General features: G+C 43.9%; 1 protein-coding gene and 1 pseudogene across 1 annotated transcript in view; one reads left to right on the top strand and one right to left on the bottom strand.

Annotated features, from left to right (window-relative positions):
* LOC114618582 overlaps positions 1 to 3,030 on the top strand; it is a 6,311-nt pseudogene extending 3,281 nt beyond the window's left edge.
* An 8,314-nt stretch (positions 3,031 to 11,344) lies between these two features.
* Positions 11,345 to 16,219, bottom strand: part of Ccdc170 (coiled-coil domain containing 170) — a 55,087-nt gene continuing 50,212 nt past the window's right edge. The window contains exons 10-11 of the mRNA XM_028764358.1: positions 13,741 to 13,977; positions 11,345 to 11,554 (exon numbers count right to left, since the gene is read on the bottom strand). Coding sequence (XP_028620191.1) covers positions 11,345 to 11,554; positions 13,741 to 13,977 — 447 coding nt within the window. The remainder of the gene's footprint in view (positions 11,555 to 13,740; positions 13,978 to 16,219) is intronic.

Here is a 16,219-nt window from a genome sequence, read left to right as displayed (position 1 = left end):
ATGACCATGTGAACATTATATGAGTTAGTGTATGTAGAAACGTCATTCGGCATAGAATGACCATGTGCTGACTATTTGCCCTGTCTCTTTGATTGGCTTTTCTTTTACAAAACACAAACTACCTTCAAAGAAATAGCATACAAGTAAATCATTTTTATGGAAAGCCTTGATCATTAACGAATATGAGCTTTTATCTAAAGGCTATACATTAAAGGATTAAACTTTTTGCAAACCTCCACAGTAAAATTAATGATTACTTCAAAACATGGAACAGGAGGCCAGCCAGACATTTCCCATTCAATATACACCACTGCGCTCTAGGGATTAATTATTGGGTTTTATATCTACACTAAACTCAGAAACTGGATGAAAGCCAAGCATTTTCCCCTCTTAGGTATCCAGCGGGTAATCCACAATGCACTTGGCATCAAGATCACTGTGTGGGATTGATCCACTCTAAAAGCTTGATCTACTACTAAAAGCTGCAAGTTACAGATGGCCTTTTCCTCTATTCGCATACCAGGCGATGCCAGTAGAATTCTGGCGGCACAAAGCTATCATGGCGCTCTTGTTTACAAATGAAAACATTCTGCTCTGAGGATGCGACACCTTCCTGCTCCTAAGTCCACTGTAAGCTATCTTTCGATGCTGAATCCCTCTGCAAATGACCCTGCATCCCCTCTGTTAATTCATGAACAGAGCGAGAAGCACAGAATTGGAGATGTTGTGATTGGCAATCAACATCCATTTCTCTCCTCTTACCATAAAGTGTTTTTCCAAACTGTCAGTTGCCATCCGCTAGAAGGTCATGAAATAACAAGTCCAAACCTCTATTTCTTAATGGAACAGCATCACACCGGGTACCACAGCATGGCATAGCAGGATACGTCACAGCTTCCTGTGAATCTTTTATTCCATGGATGTGATTGCATGGCTGTGTGAATAAAGTGTATTTGATAAAAGAATATGTTTATAAGTTGGAGGTATAATCTTCTAGTATGCCCTTCAGTACTTCTGGCATTGACAAGGAGTGTACTGTTATTTCTTGGAATGCTTTAGGAGAAGATTCCAAATGCCACTTGAGTTGAGCCAGTCAGCTGCCTAAGGGTGAGATCTGGATATTGGCAGTGGTCACTAACACAGCTCCTGCTGTTGGACATATGGTAGGCACATTTGGTTTTCTGTGGCATCACTAGCAGAGAGTATAATGTGTGGTCAATAAATTTGTGGACCCTGAGAGGAAAGGTATTCAGCATGTACTTCCTGGTTCAGATACCTGCAGGTGCAATGGGTGGTATCTGGTATCAGCAACAAGAAGGAAGATTCTGGAAAAGTTAGCTCCAGATCATGTAGCATGTGGTTCTGTCTCACTGGCTTTCTGGCTATTCCAATCCTTCCTTGTGCACTTGGGAATGTTCATGGAAAGCTCAACCACACTTCTGTCCCTTCAGTCCCCAGAAGATTCTGTGACTGCACCCTATGGCAGACCTCTTCTTGCTTGTCCTCATGTTAAGTACCACCTGTTCTGTACTGTGAAATGTTACAACCACAGAACATTCAAACTGAGGCTGCTGGGCAGTGGTGGAGCTGTGGGACTGCATAAGGGCATTCTGGTTCATGGCTGGGCATGGGCCTAGAACCCCGAGACTCTACGTGAGAACTGGCAGGCGTTCGGCCATGCACTCAGAACCCAGAGTCCTGACGCACAGTCTCGTCTCCATAGACATACATTGTTCAGTCATGTAGGCCATTACAGCCCCTCCCAAAGTGCACAGGTAGAGGGTGAGACTATACGCCTCAGGCCCTAGGGATTTACATACTAATGAAGGCCAGAGGTTGGAGCAAATTAAGCATTCCTCCCCAGATCCTTCCCAGACCCTCCCCCTTTCTCCCTCCCTATTTAACTCGGGACTTCTCTGAGCTTTGGGGGGTACATCCAGATTCATCCACCATCCGCCATGACAATAAACCCTTTTGGAACCAAGGATTCCTCGTGTCATTGGAGTCTGCCGCTGCCAAAGCCTCCAGCCGCTGGAACCTTAGACCTCCTCGTGCCTGTGGGACCCGCAGTGTGGAAAGCCTCTGGGACTCCACCACCACAGCAGCCTTATATTTTTCCCACAGGGTGCAATGCCTTTAATCCCAGTACCCAGAAGGCAGAGGCAGGAGGATCTCTGTGAGTTTTTGAGGCCATCCTAATTTTACATAGTGAGTTCCAGAACAGCTAGGACTACACAGAGAAACCCTGTCTCAAAAAAAAAAAAAAAAAGGCTCACCATATATGCAACGCTGAATCTACACCACCATCTACACAGCAGCCATGTCGGCTTCCCAGTTTGAGGGTGCTGTGAGGCTACACACAAGCTGCCGGCTGTCCAGGGCCAGAGCTAGAAGGAGGAGATGGTTACCAAAGGTACCTGGATGAACGGTTTCCTCAAGCCCACTTGTCTATTATGGACCACTCCCCATGTTTGAGGGCAGAGACCTCACCCTTTACCAATTTAATGCTACCTTGAGACACTTAGACCACTCCTTTGGGTTTTATGGAAAAGACCAATATAATGCTACCTTGAGGCACTTAGACCACTCCTTTGGGTTTTATGGAAAAGACTAAAGAAAGGCCACCCTGATGGATATGGTGAATGATGGGGTGGAGGCAACACTACAAATACATCACCCTCATCTGCATCAACTATAAGAATGGTAAGGATGACTAAGCTAGGCTCTGCCTGGGCATCTGAAACATTTTGAGACCCTGCTGTCCTAGAAACAGGGAAGCAAAGTCTCCCTTGTGATCTCCTTTGCCAATTACAACTTGCTGGACCTACTACTGGTCCACCAAATCCTGGCCTCTGGCAGCCTGGACAACTCCCCCTGATCTCTATCTATGTGGCAAGTCTCAATGCCCAGCCCAAGACCAAGGCCTTTCTGTCCTCCTCAAACCATGTGAACCATCCCATCAATGGTAACGGCAAACAGAAAGTGGACAGAAGAGACAAGGGCTGCTTGTCCTCCCTTTCCCAGGACTAATAAAATGTGTAAGACAGGAAAACACACACACAAACAGTAACAAAAATAAATGGTTATTTTCTGGTTCTCTACCTTATACTAGAACTTAGTTAAGAGTCACTATGGAGACTTGTAGAAAAAGCAAATATAATTCGTCACCAATATTTGTGTTTCACTATTTATGGGGGGTTGGTAGGAACATCCTGAGTGATGGAGGGATGGAGGGACAGTTGGAAGATTGATAAAGCTACATGACAGTAGATACCAAGACGGTTTACTGTCTTCAGGTCTAGATTTATAGAGGATGAAATCTATCTTGAGTCAGATTTCCTGAAAAGACTGTTGAACAGAGGGTTGGGCAGCTGCAGACAGAGAAACCAAACTTGTGAGAAAGTGGGGAGGCCAGGCTTGCTAGGGTGTGTTGTCACTGCGTTGTGGTGAAGCAGAAGTGTGGCCGTTTAGTACTGCTTCTGTTGCTGGGATAAAATGTGCTGATAGCAAGCAACTTAGGGAAGAGAGGGTTTATTTAGCTTACAGCTCTGGTTAAGTCCATTGCTTTAGGGCAGTCACAGCTCTGGTTAAGTCCATTTCTATAGGGAAATCACAGTGAATGAAGTTTAAAACAGTTCACACTGTAATCACAGTTGGGAGCACAAAGAAATGATGCATGTGGGCCTGCTTGCTTGTTTGCTTGCTCCTCTCATATAGTTCAGGACACTCTTCCTAGGGGATGGTGCCACCCAGGGTGTACTGGCTCTTCCTTCATCAGTTAACTATCCAAACAGTCCTCCACCTGATAATCTGATCTAGATAATTCCCCAATTGTGACTGTCTTCCAGAGTACTTCTAGGCTGTGTCAAGTTGACAATGGCAGCTAACAATCACATAGTCTTATGCTGAAGGAAGGCTCTAAAGCTGAGAGGACCTTCCAGAGTACCCTATAGTGAGGGACAAATGTCAACTCTGTGTGTCCTTATATTACCCATTCACTAGATGAGAGCTACCTTTGCAAAGGTTCTGTGAAAGAAGGACAAGAAGTAGGTCCTTGAAAGGCACGTAGATGTGTGTCGTCAGAAGCCAGAAGCTCTGGGCATATCTAGAATTAGCAATTCAGGGACAGGGATGTAACTCAGAGGTAGAAACACTTGCCAAAATCACTGACAATGTGGTTTCTTATCTGAGGAACCATCACTTTGATGTCTAATTTCATCTTTGTATGACATTCTCCCTGTATCTGCATCTGTTTGTGCCCATATTCTCCATTTTGAAAGCCATCTTTTTATTCTTTATTTATTTTATTTATTCTTCTCTCATACACTCTAAACACAGCCTCCCCCACCAATTCAGAACCCACCAACCGCTTCTTCCCAGAGTCACTGCTCTGAAGGCCTGTTTCCTAAGCCACAAATAGAGCACATTCTTTACCCTTCTGCCTAGGAGAAAGTCCCAGGACAGTGGGCAGAGAGCTGCATGTACACATTCATAGATCTCTCTGTGCGTCACTATTAGTTCATCAAGAAGTGATACCCCAGTGAAGCCATGTGGGGGCATGTCATGCATAAACTCCCCTAGTAACTCTCTTTATTTTTAATCAGGGCTCACACTAATAACATCTTCACGTAATCATCTATAAATACTTTATCTTAAAATAGGGTCACATTTACAGACACTTGGGGTTACAACTTTAGCATCTTTGGGTAAGAGACCTTTCGAACCCAGAAGTAATCCATCCATTTTACAGATGGAGACAAGGCACAAAGAGAATGCTTCCCTGATGTCATAAGGCTAATGCATTCAAGTTTTTAAAAGGTAGGCAGAGGACTGACTCTTGTGGAACATTCCCATTCAGGAGAAAGACACAAGACTCCATTATTGTGGGCTGGACCAAAGATAGGTGCCTTTTCTGAGGACAATCTATCTACAGGATTGTCACTGGTCTGTTCATCAAGGGCACCTTATGTTCAAGAGTGACACAACACCCAACCATGGTCTCCAGAAGAGATAGAGAGAAGGAAAGCCAAGACCCATCCGTCAAAGGTAGAGACAGAAACAGTAAGACACAGAATACCCAGAATGTACTAGAAAACATGAACAAGGGGACAGGCCACAGTAGCAGAAGCCTGAGGTAACAGGAGAAGTAGGAAGATGGTGATGGGTATTGGGTGAAGTGGTGAGACCAGAACTGAGAGTTGAACCATCATGACAGGAACAAAGGAAGTCTGAAAGTTCAGGACAGATTTGAAGCAAAAAGCTGCCCAGGCCCATCATGAAGCCTTCTAATCTTAAGGCAGTCTACTGCCATCTGGTTTCCATAGCATCTGGATGTTTTCCACAAAGCTCTGACTATGAGGTCAAACATCCCACTTGTGCTCATATCTCCCACTTCAACTTACGTGAATCTCTCCTCTTTATTTTGTTTCTTATAACCTCCAAGTGACCTAGCTTAGATGAACAGAAGTAGGTAAAACACTGAGTTGACTATCACAGCACAGAAGCCTAAGAAAGAAGAAAAGGCAAATGGTGGTAGGTGCTTCAGAAAGTTCAAATGAGAAGAGCATTTTAGAAAGCATGAAGATTTGCCCAGCCAGAATGTGGATGCTGGGCGGGCAGAGCCAGAGCCAGGTGGCAGGGTGATAGTTTGGCGTGAGTTGGAGCCAGAAAGGCAAAGTTTAAGTGGCACCCTCAAGGAGATCAAATGTACAGGAATAAAAAGGGGAGGGAGGGCTCTGAGAGAAAGGGGCAATGGTGTTTTAAGAGGGGGATGTGAGTGTCCAGGCTGGCCGTGGTATTAAGCTAAACTAAGAAGGAGAAAGAAGATGTGTGTACGTGTACACCACCAAAAAATGTTATCAGGATGTGGTAGCCAGGGTGTCTTCTTTAATGGCTTCTATTTTCTGAGTGAAATCAGAGGACATTATCCACTGAGAAGGAAGAAAGGAGAGATGGGAGAAAGCCAGCAAAGAAACGAACATCTTCAACAGTTGTTTCAGAAAACAGCAGTGAGATCCAACTGGGAAAACGGTGTAGGATGACCAGTTGGCACAGACGGCTCTGCAGAGATCAAGGGCTGTGAATTTGGGATGTCACTTAACTGTGTTTTTATGTGGTTTTTCTCCAGCTTCATTCAGTGGGGCAGACAAACCAGCAGAAACACTGGGATTAATTCAAAGTTGAGGAACGAAGAGCAAGAAAAGAAGAAGTCCAGGATCTTAGGAAGAGAGTGACTAGAGAAATGAGCCATTAGGTCAAGGTGGCTCTAGGTGGAGAGATGATTGGCAGGGAGGAGGAAATGGAGTGCCTGGGAAACTCAGGTACGAAGAACAGTTATTTGAGTATGAGGTGAAGCGCTTGGGTAAGGTTAGGTGGTACAGATATTAATATTCCTATCAGTGTAGGCTGCATGGAGAGATAGAGATAGAGAGAGAGAGAGAGAGAGAGAGAGAGAGAGAGAGAGAGAGAGAGAGGGAGAGAGAGAGAGAGATGATAGAGATAGATACAGAGAGAGAGAGATTCTTGAATGTCTCATCTTCCGCTGGAATACGGTCGACCTAGCAGGGACCACACTCAAAGAAAACTGACTCTCTGTCTCCCGGCAATTATCAATAGTCAGTAGCTCCTTATCATCCTCCACTCCCCCTTTGCATGCTGGGTTTTGTCTGTCTTGGGCTTGTTCTGCTTTTTGTGCATGCTGTATGTCATGGTTTGAATATGCTTGGCCCAGGGAGTGGCACTATTTGGAGGTGTGGCCTTGTTGGAGCAAGTGTGTCACTGTGGGTGTGGGCTTTAAGACCCTTGTCTTAGCTGCCTGTCTTCCACTAGCAGCCTTCACATGAAGATGTAGAACTCTCAGCTCTGCCTGCACTATGCCTGCCTGGATGCTGCCATGTTCCCACCTTGATGATAGTGGACTGAACCTCTGAACCTGTAAGCCAGCCCCAATTAAAGGTTGTTCTTTATAAGACTTGCCTTGGTCATGGTGTCTGTTCACAGCAGTAAAGCCCTAACTAAGACACTGTATCAACTTCTGTGAGTTCATACGTGCAACTGACTTGTTATGTTTGGAAAACACTGCCCCCTTATAGTCATCCACTGCCTCTGGCTCTCAGAATCTAACCATACCCTCTTCCACAGTGATCCCTGAGCCTTGGAAGAAGAAGTGTGATACTGGCATACCACGTAGGACTGAGCACTCTACAGTCCCTTGTTCTCTGTGCTTGAACCAGTTTGTCATCTCTCTCATAATCTCCATCTACTGCAAAAAAAAGAAGCTTCCCTTATAAGGGTTGAGAGATGCACTAATCTATAATAAGCCACATTCATTTATCAGGGAAATAGCAGTAACTTCTCCTCTGGGGCTTAGGCCATAGGCCTCTGATATCAGTGCCACATACAGTTTCAGTCTTGTGGAGTAGTCCTTAAATCCAATCAGAAAGTGTTTGGTTACTCGCATGACTTTGGTGTCACTATTGTACCATGGGTATGTATTGACTGGTCATTTATTATTGTAGCTCACAGGGGTCACAATTAGATAAGATTATGAATTACTTTTCTCCTCTGGTAGAATGCATGGCATCTTCCAGCACTACGAAAGCTAGTCGGTAGGGATAAAGCTTCCAGGTGGATACCAGCTTGATTTCTCCATGTTTTGTATAACTCGTTTGTGGTGGTCTTCAATAATAGGATCTTACCATCAAGTTCTGGAGAGTAATCAAGGGCTTGATGGTAAGACTGTAATATTTTGGGGCCCATCAGGCCTCACTGGCCAAGAACTTTAGAAGAGGTAACCCATTTCTGGCATTGGGGTTTATATTTGTAGGTTTCTGGTATTTAATAGGGAAATTGTTGCCCCATTATAAGGTAACTCCATATAAACACTACCATACAAATAGGAAAAAGCCTTCCAGGTTAGAGACTAGTCACCATAGAATGTTACCCAATAAAACGTAGAGACTTCTGCATGCTGTTATTACAGCATCGGTGTGACAGATCTCAACAGCCCTCAAGCCCATCACCATCTTATCTAGACCACTGACCACGCCTCTGCAGAAGACCAGAAGAATAGACTAGGGATTTAGATGGATCAAACCTTACAGGTTTTTTGTGAGATATTTTCTGACAATATTTAGATGTCTCAGTGACCAGAACAATAATCTCAGTAGCAATTCCCCTTGGGTGGGTTTGTTGGACAAGTTAGTATTAAATATTTTAAGACATTATCTAAAAATCACATTCATCTAATGCATTTTATTGGATGATATAAAATATACATGGATATTACAGAAAAACAAAGCATAGCACAGAAATGTGAAGCTAGCCCTGCCAACTCTGGAATGTGTGCATAAAGGAAAGGCCAGCAACCAACTGGCATTTTGACATTCGGGACAGGGCTTTATGCTAACACATTTTCAATTTGTCCAAATAGCCAACAGTTACTGTGTGCATGAACTCTCTTCAGGCAGCAGAATTTATTTATGCCTAGCCCACATATCCTTTCCACTGAACCTCTCTGGGGTATATATTTGAAATATTAATATATGTATCAAGAATTGTTATTTACACACTTGAGCCATATATTTGGATAAACAAAATGAAATTTCACACGGTAAAGCACAGTGATAACTACTATGGGTTATTTTTAGTCTCTTATATGAACCCTAACAGGTAATTCATGACCAATCAAAAGGTAAACAACACAGTATACTTATTCCTTGACAGATGACAGTCTGGCGTGAGGAGGTAAAAGCTAACCTCATATGGTTTACTGTTTTGTTTAGAGTTGCAGGCAGGCTAACTAGTAGCATAGCCAGCTGGTTGGTTGGTTGGTTGTTAGCATGGTTTGAGAATACGTTTCACTCTGTAGCCCAGGCTGGCCTTAAACTCACTATGTGGTCCCAAGTGGCTTCAAACTCAATCCTCTTGGCTCAGTGTCCTGAGGGCTGAGATTACATGAGTACGCCACCACGCCTGAAGGAAACAGTGTAACGTTTAAAACATATTAGGTGAGCCATTTACTCAAGCTGTTGCAAGAATATTTTTATGCCTTTTCCCCCATTTAAACCAGCATCTAATGTTCTTCCAAGTTTTGCTATTGATTGCTATGTCTCCTTTAATCTCTTGTAGTCTTGAATCAGCTTGTGCCTTGTTTGTGGCTGTATTATTTCTCATTCTCTCTTATTGTTGTATGGCACTAGGATTGTTTGCGGTTTTGTTTGGTTGTTTGTTAGTTTAATAGATACGAGCTGGGCTGCAGAGATGACTCTGTGCAAGCGTAAGGACCTGAATTCAGATTCCAGCTGGATCTGTCACTCCTCCCAGAGAGACAGAAGGGTGTCGGAGCTCAGAGGCTGCCAGCCTATGTCCAAGTTCAGTGATAGACTCTACCCCAAGGAAATAAGGTGTAAAGGGATAGGGGATGCCCCTGATGTCCTTTCCCTGCCTTCTCATACACATGCAAAGCACAGGCACCTGCACATACGTGTGCATACCTCTCTCCAGCTGTAGCTCTCGCTCTCTCACACACATACACACAAAAATCAGAGACAACTTATAAGTTTAGATTTCATATATTTAAAATAAGATAAACTGTCCAATAGAAAATGTTCTCAGAAGCCGGGCGGTGGTGGCGCACGCCTTTAATCCCAGCACTTGGGAGGCAGAGGTAGGCAGATTTCTGAGTTCGAGGCTAGCCTGGTCTACAGAGTGAGTTCCAGGACAGCCAGGACTACACAGAGAAACCCTGTCTCGAAAAACCAAAAAAAAAAAAAAAAAAGAAAGAAAAGAAAAGAAAAAAAGAAAGAAAATGTTCTCAGTAATGCTAAGAATATGATTTTCTGCAAGATATTTGTCCAGTGAAAGTTTTGAAAGACAGGAAAAACATATTTATGATAGAATCAAGACCACAAGAAGGTTCCTTTGCTATATTTGCTACATTGGTGAATAAAACTGAAGAGGAGTCATCCATCCTCTCAGACTGGGCTTGTATGAGAGATTTTGATTTTAAAGAACTGAGGTCAGCCCTGTTCACATGTTCAAAGCCGCCATTTGGAGCAGTAGTAAAAGCATGCATGTTTCTTACTATCCCTCAGACCTACGTGAGGGCTATTCAGAGGAGTCACTTTTTAAACTCTGTCACCTTTAGATGTCTCCTTCTGATCAGAGGGTTGTCTCCCTTCCTTTATTCCAGCAATTCCTAACAGCCTCAAAACCAAGGTGAATCAGAAACTGTGGGTTAGAAGTGGTACAGCTTCTAGTGTGTACAACCTGGCTCCAATACTAACCATGGACAACACTGAGTTAGTTCAACTGTTTCTGGGCCCTGGAAAGCATGTAAACAATTTTTTAAGACTCTACCATGTTATTGTGAACTCATGGTTACATTTAGCATGTGTGGATTGAAATGCTACTCAGAAATCTATGAACAGGTCCAGTTATTATATGTTACATTGTATGTAGACAGACAGAAAATAGACAGACAGACAGACAGACAGACAGACAGACAGACAGACAGATAATTTTTGTGGGACTCAAGAGATGGTTAACGGCACTTGCTACTCTTTCAGAAGACCTGAGTTCAGTTCCCAGCACCTACATCAAGTGTTTAACAATAACTTTTAAGACCAAAGGATCTGACTCTCATTTATGGTTTCTGCTGGTACTTGCGCACACACACACACCTAAATATAATTTTAAACAATATTTTAAGAAAACTTCTGCACATGGTTATCTTAAGATTTAAAGTCATCTGTAACACTCCAGCTCAGACGCTCAGCTGCTCTGAACTCTGTGTGCATATGTCCCAACGTAGACAAGAATCTAGGGATTCCTGTAGATCTTGATGTGCTGACTAATGAGGCAATGGGTGTTTTAGTGATGGACATTAATCAAGCATTTGTTTTTACATTCATTGATTCCTCTCTCTCTCTCTCTCTCTCTCTCTCTCTCTCTCTCTCTCTCTCTCTCTCTCTCTCTGCGTGTGTGTGTGTGTGTGTGTGTGTGTGTGTCTACACTTAAGTTACAAAGCATATGTACAGATCAGAGGACAGCTTGCAGAAGTCACTTTTCTTCCTTCTACCATGTGTGTCCCAAGGATAGAACTCACGACGTTGCCAGGCTTAGCAGCAAGTGCCTTTCCTTGCTGAGCCATCTCTCAGGCCCTACAGATGGCACTTTGGGAGACTTTTTTCACTCATGATATAATCTCACTAAGTCATCAGAGAATATATTAGTCACACACAATGGCTGAATTTCAAAAATATGAGGAATTTATGAACTGCATAACTGGAGAATCATATCACGTCCCTTAGTCCCTCCCTCCCTCCCTCGAGGAGGCAAATGATCAGTGCGGAAGTTCCACGTGGCACTGTGAGCAACTACCTTGCTCAGCAGCCTTGTCTTTGAGGCAGGCACAGGGAACAAAGTGGTGGTGGTGATGGTGATGTGAATGGATCAGTCTTTCCAGACACTTGATGATCTCATAGTCGGGAAGAGCGAGAGAGGTCACATTCAAGCCCAGCATACTGGAAACCACCTCCCTGAAGTCCGCCAGCTGCAATAGCAAGCAGAGACACATTAGCTGGGAAAGTAAAAAAACAAAAACAAAAAACAAAACAAAAAAAAACATACAACCATTGCTGGGTCAAGTGTAACAATAGAAAGAAAGGAACCCCCAGACTTGCATGAGATAGGCAAATTACCCACTCCAGCCTGAGTTCTCTGAATTATGAATGAGTAGGCTTGCCTGCTAAATAACCTCTAAAATCTCTGCAGGTTCCCCAAGCTTCAGCAGTTTCATCATCTCTTGCGAGTCAATGTGTGTATTTGCTACTGAGTCGAGGACCCCCCACCCCAGACAATCGTTCCTGAGACTTTGACCTCACTAAGTCCGTTCGGAAATCCTGGATGAGCAAAACAATTAACTGAGAACATGCTCTGCGGCCTGACAAGGAGCTTTACAAGTGTTGGTGTGAGCAGAGAAATATTTCTGCATTTGGGATGTTAGCAGGGCAGTGAGTTTCTGAAACTCAAGAGAAGGAGTAAGCTGTGGAAAACAGGAGTGCTTCTCCATCCTTAAACCAAAGACTGCTGCCTCAGTATGTGGTTCTAACACTGGGCTGATCTGAGGTTACTAGGTGTCTGTTAAGGGGAAAAGTAGAAGCCAGGGGCAATGGTTATCATGAGTCCCACTGTTGTAGTAAATATTATTTTGGAGGGTTGCTATACTTAGTATTTGAATACATAGCATCACCAGACCAACCCCGTATACATCACCTCTCTTCACGTTCTCCCAGGGTGGTTTCCGTTGCTCTAGGCTACCATGGGCAAAACAGGGGTATCTAGGGGTATCTAGGCAAGCCATCACTAAACACCTTCCATTTCAGAAAAGATAGCGTGCACATCAGGAAGGCAGCCTGCAGATGGAGCGCCATCAGGAGAACACGATCCAAACATGCTAACGCGTTATCTCCAACTTCTTTCCCATGAATGGCCCAGAGCAGGAGAAGAGAGGGTCTTATTTGTACATCACATCCTCAAAGTGTGTACTGAAACATTGTCCTCAGTGGGATGGTACTGGCTTTGTGAGCTAAGTAGGCTTGGTTGAGATCATGATGCCGGCTTCTCTGAGACAGAATTGGTGTTCTTATCAACGGATCCCAGAGCTTTTAGCATTGGAGGGTTCGGGAAGACGTCATGTGTAAACCTGACTCTCAAGCCTCTAGATCTAAGAGAAATAACTGCCCTGCCTATTATGAGCTGTCCCGATTCCCACACTTTGCTAAAGCACCTAAATAGAATAAGGTACCTGCCTAGTCTCTCAGATGCAAACGTTTTCCTCAGAGTTTCCCACCCTTTTGAATATGGCCAAAACTCACAATTCCTGAGATGTTTTCTTCCTGAGAACGCTTGCCCTTAGAGTTTGGCTCTTCCCAGCTCTGCCTGACACATGAGCCAAAGCAGAGTGGAGGAAAGAAAAAAAAATCCCTAGGACCAGAGTCCATCCTCTGCCCTTTTCAGCTTCAGAAAGTGACACACTAGTCAAAGGCAGTAGGGGTCAGACTGCCCGGGACAGAGTTCTTTATGTTTGACCTGATGTGTTCAGGAGATAAAATTCTCCCTGGAACCAGCCAGCCAGTGCGTACTTTTTTTATGGCTTACATCTGTGCTTGGTCAGTCCTGAAGTCTGGGTGCCACTGTGAGAGATTGGAGGCTGTTTCCTGCAACTGATCTCTGTGGGAGATAAAGCTTCTCTGAGTTCCAAGCCCTGCTTAACATTAAATGTGATGAGGCAATCTCCAGAGGCAATTATCAAATGCCGTTTAAAGGATCTCATCAAAACCAGACGATGGGTTCACACTGGCTTTCTAATGCTTCGATGAGAGTATTAATTTTTGTTTCTTTCTTATAGTCTATGTCATGAAGCATGAATTGCTGTTCTTGGCCAAGAAACTCATAATGGTCATTGGCATGCCAAAAAAGATGCCAGGGAGTGGGCAGATCTGTTGAGATGATATAGAAATCTCTACACATTGTGTTGGAAGAAATGTGTGAATAATGCTTCCTTTGGAGGCACATATACAAAATTAGAAGGCCACGGGAAGCTAAGCATGTCCCTGCACACAGATGCCATACCAGTTCCCAAGGCAGTCCATAGCGTTAAGTGTGTGACTATGCATAAGGCCTTTAAACCATCCTGTCATGTCCTGAAGAAGATTCCAGGAGCAGATTTGTATCTACCTGTTGTTCTCTCCTCTCTGCTTCATCTAGAGACTTCCTCAGGCTCCTCATCTCGATGCTGGCCACCTCTATCATGGCCCTGGTTCTTTCCTGGTTTGCTTGAGCCTCCTGCTCTGTAGTTTCCAGCTCTGACATGACCAACGTAAGCTTTTTCTCTGCGTTCTCCTTCATCTTCTCCAGCTCGTCTCGGGATTGATTTAAGTCTTCAATGGTTTTGGTCTGTTCCAAGGTTTTAATCTAAGAAATCAAGAGAATGACAATCATTTCCCTTGTACTTCCTTCGGAGAACTGGATACAGAGATAACTGGGAAGTCAATGGAATTTGTTTAACTTTTATGAATGAACAATGGACTTCATCCCAAGCAGCTAGGCAGACCTTAAAAAATGACATAGGTTGGATGAGCATGACCTCAGCTGTTAGAGCTTATAAACAATAGAGTACCCTTGTGTGACAAATGGATCCACTAAAATCGCAGACAGCATGGCTCTGGACTGAGATTGCTAAAAGAAAGCCTACGAGCCAGTTGGACTTTCTGTGCTAACCAGTGGACCCCTGTGCCTTGCAGATAATGGCAGCAGCAGAAGGCCTGCTCCTCTAGTGCTGCCACAGGGGAGCCCCTCAGGATGTCTCCCTCATTGCTGGGAGGGGGAGATCTCTATAGGCAGTTATTCATTCAGAAGGGTCTCCAGATGTGAACATGAGGCAAAAGATGTCATTGAAACCTATGCAGACAAAGGGCAGAGATGGTCCCCAGCTGGAGACTCACCCCAGGGCCTTAAAGCCCTAGTGGAGGCTCCTGGGATGGAAGGTGTGTCCTTGTGAGTTTGAGATCACACTGCAGCTGCTTATAACAGAAAGCAGGTAAGGAAGTGCCATATCCAGCACAGCTCCAAGGACAGACCCGATAGGGGAAGTGAGGGAATGAAAAGATGAAAAAGACAGACAGACAGACAGACAGACAGACAGACAGACAGAGAAAAGCTAGGATCAGGTGTTCTGTACTCTCTGCTGGAGAAATTGCATTACTTCAGAAGCTCAGCGTGTTTACTATATAGATTGAACAGAGAGGCGGAGCTATTGCACACAGCTGGACAAGAAGTTGGCTTATTTCATACAGATAAACAAGCAGGCAGTGGTTAAGGTATACGGCTGGACGGAGGAGACAGGTTTGGGTAATCTTGGTAGGAACAGTCTCTGTGGGGGAGTTGTCTTCAGGCTGTAAACATCAAAGGGAAGAAAGCTATGGTGGTCATTTTCTGCACACACTGCCGACAGCCACACTTGGACCAGTGAAAGACTTTGTCCTTCTTCCATGCGTCTGAAACTCTGAGTCTGTGGCCATGAATTACAACATGGATAGAATACAAAAACATCCCTGGGTGAATTAAGCCAGACACAGTGGAAAATGTGATAAAATTTTACCTATGAGATACATGGAACAGGCTAACTCAGACAAAGGCAACTGGAGTTACCAGGGCTGGGGAAAGGACAATTCCGAGAGTTGTTGTTCGATAGAAACAACTTTTTGGTTTGTGGTGATGGCAACTGCTAGAAATGGGTGGTAGTGATATTCTCACAGCCTTCTGGATGCACTCAGCGCTGCCAAAGCATATACCTAGTGACACCTAAGGTGCTGGGTTTTATAGTATGCCCTGTCATCAAAACATTAGGACATATGAAATAGTTTTGTAACAGCAGAGATTTGTAAGTGACTTTAAAACTAAATACAAGCCAGGCACGTTGTGGTAACTAGTCTGATGACTGATCCTTCACTGAGGAGTTATCTAGACCCAATTGCCCTGTGAGTATATCTATCCAGGAATGTCGATTGCCTTAATTGAGATGGGAAGACCCAGCCCAGTATGGGCAGTGCCATTACCTAGGCAAAGGATTCTGGGTATAGGAGAGGAGAGAAGCCAAGATGAGCACAAGCAAGCATGCATTCACACTTCTCTCTGCTCTTGATGGATGTTGTAGCACTAGATGCTTCAAATACTTGCCATCATGACATCTTTGCAATGATGGGCTGGAACCTGGAACCAAAGCTAAAATTAACCCTTATCTTGTAAGTCGCTTTTAGTTGAGCAATTTTATCACAGCAACAGATATAAAATTAGGATGGGGGTGCATTCTTTTAATCCCAGCACTTGAGAAGCAGAGGCATTAAGATGTGATGTCCAGGACCAGTCTTGCCCACACAGTGAGTCCAGGTCAGTCCGGACTACATAAAAGCTTACCTTAAAAAAATCCAAATAAATAAATACAAACAAGCTACAAGACAATAGCTGCTAAGATATTTAAATTTTTTTTAAAAAAAAGAAGAAGACAATTACAAAAGTTATCAGGAAGTTAGGGAGTTAGAACCCTCACATCCTGCTGGATAAAATACAAGATGGTGCACTAATACGAAAGGCAGTTTTGAAAATGCTAAATACATGACCAATCCATCAACTCCCTCCCATAGCCGTAAGCCAGAAA

This window comes from Grammomys surdaster, unplaced genomic scaffold (assembly GCF_004785775.1).
Source record: "Grammomys surdaster isolate TR1022 unplaced genomic scaffold, NIH_TR_1.0 143, whole genome shotgun sequence".
Classification (NCBI taxonomy): domain Eukaryota; kingdom Metazoa; phylum Chordata; class Mammalia; order Rodentia; family Muridae; genus Grammomys; species Grammomys surdaster.
Note: the sequence above shows the minus strand (reverse complement) of the source record. Positions and strands in the feature narration are given on the sequence as shown.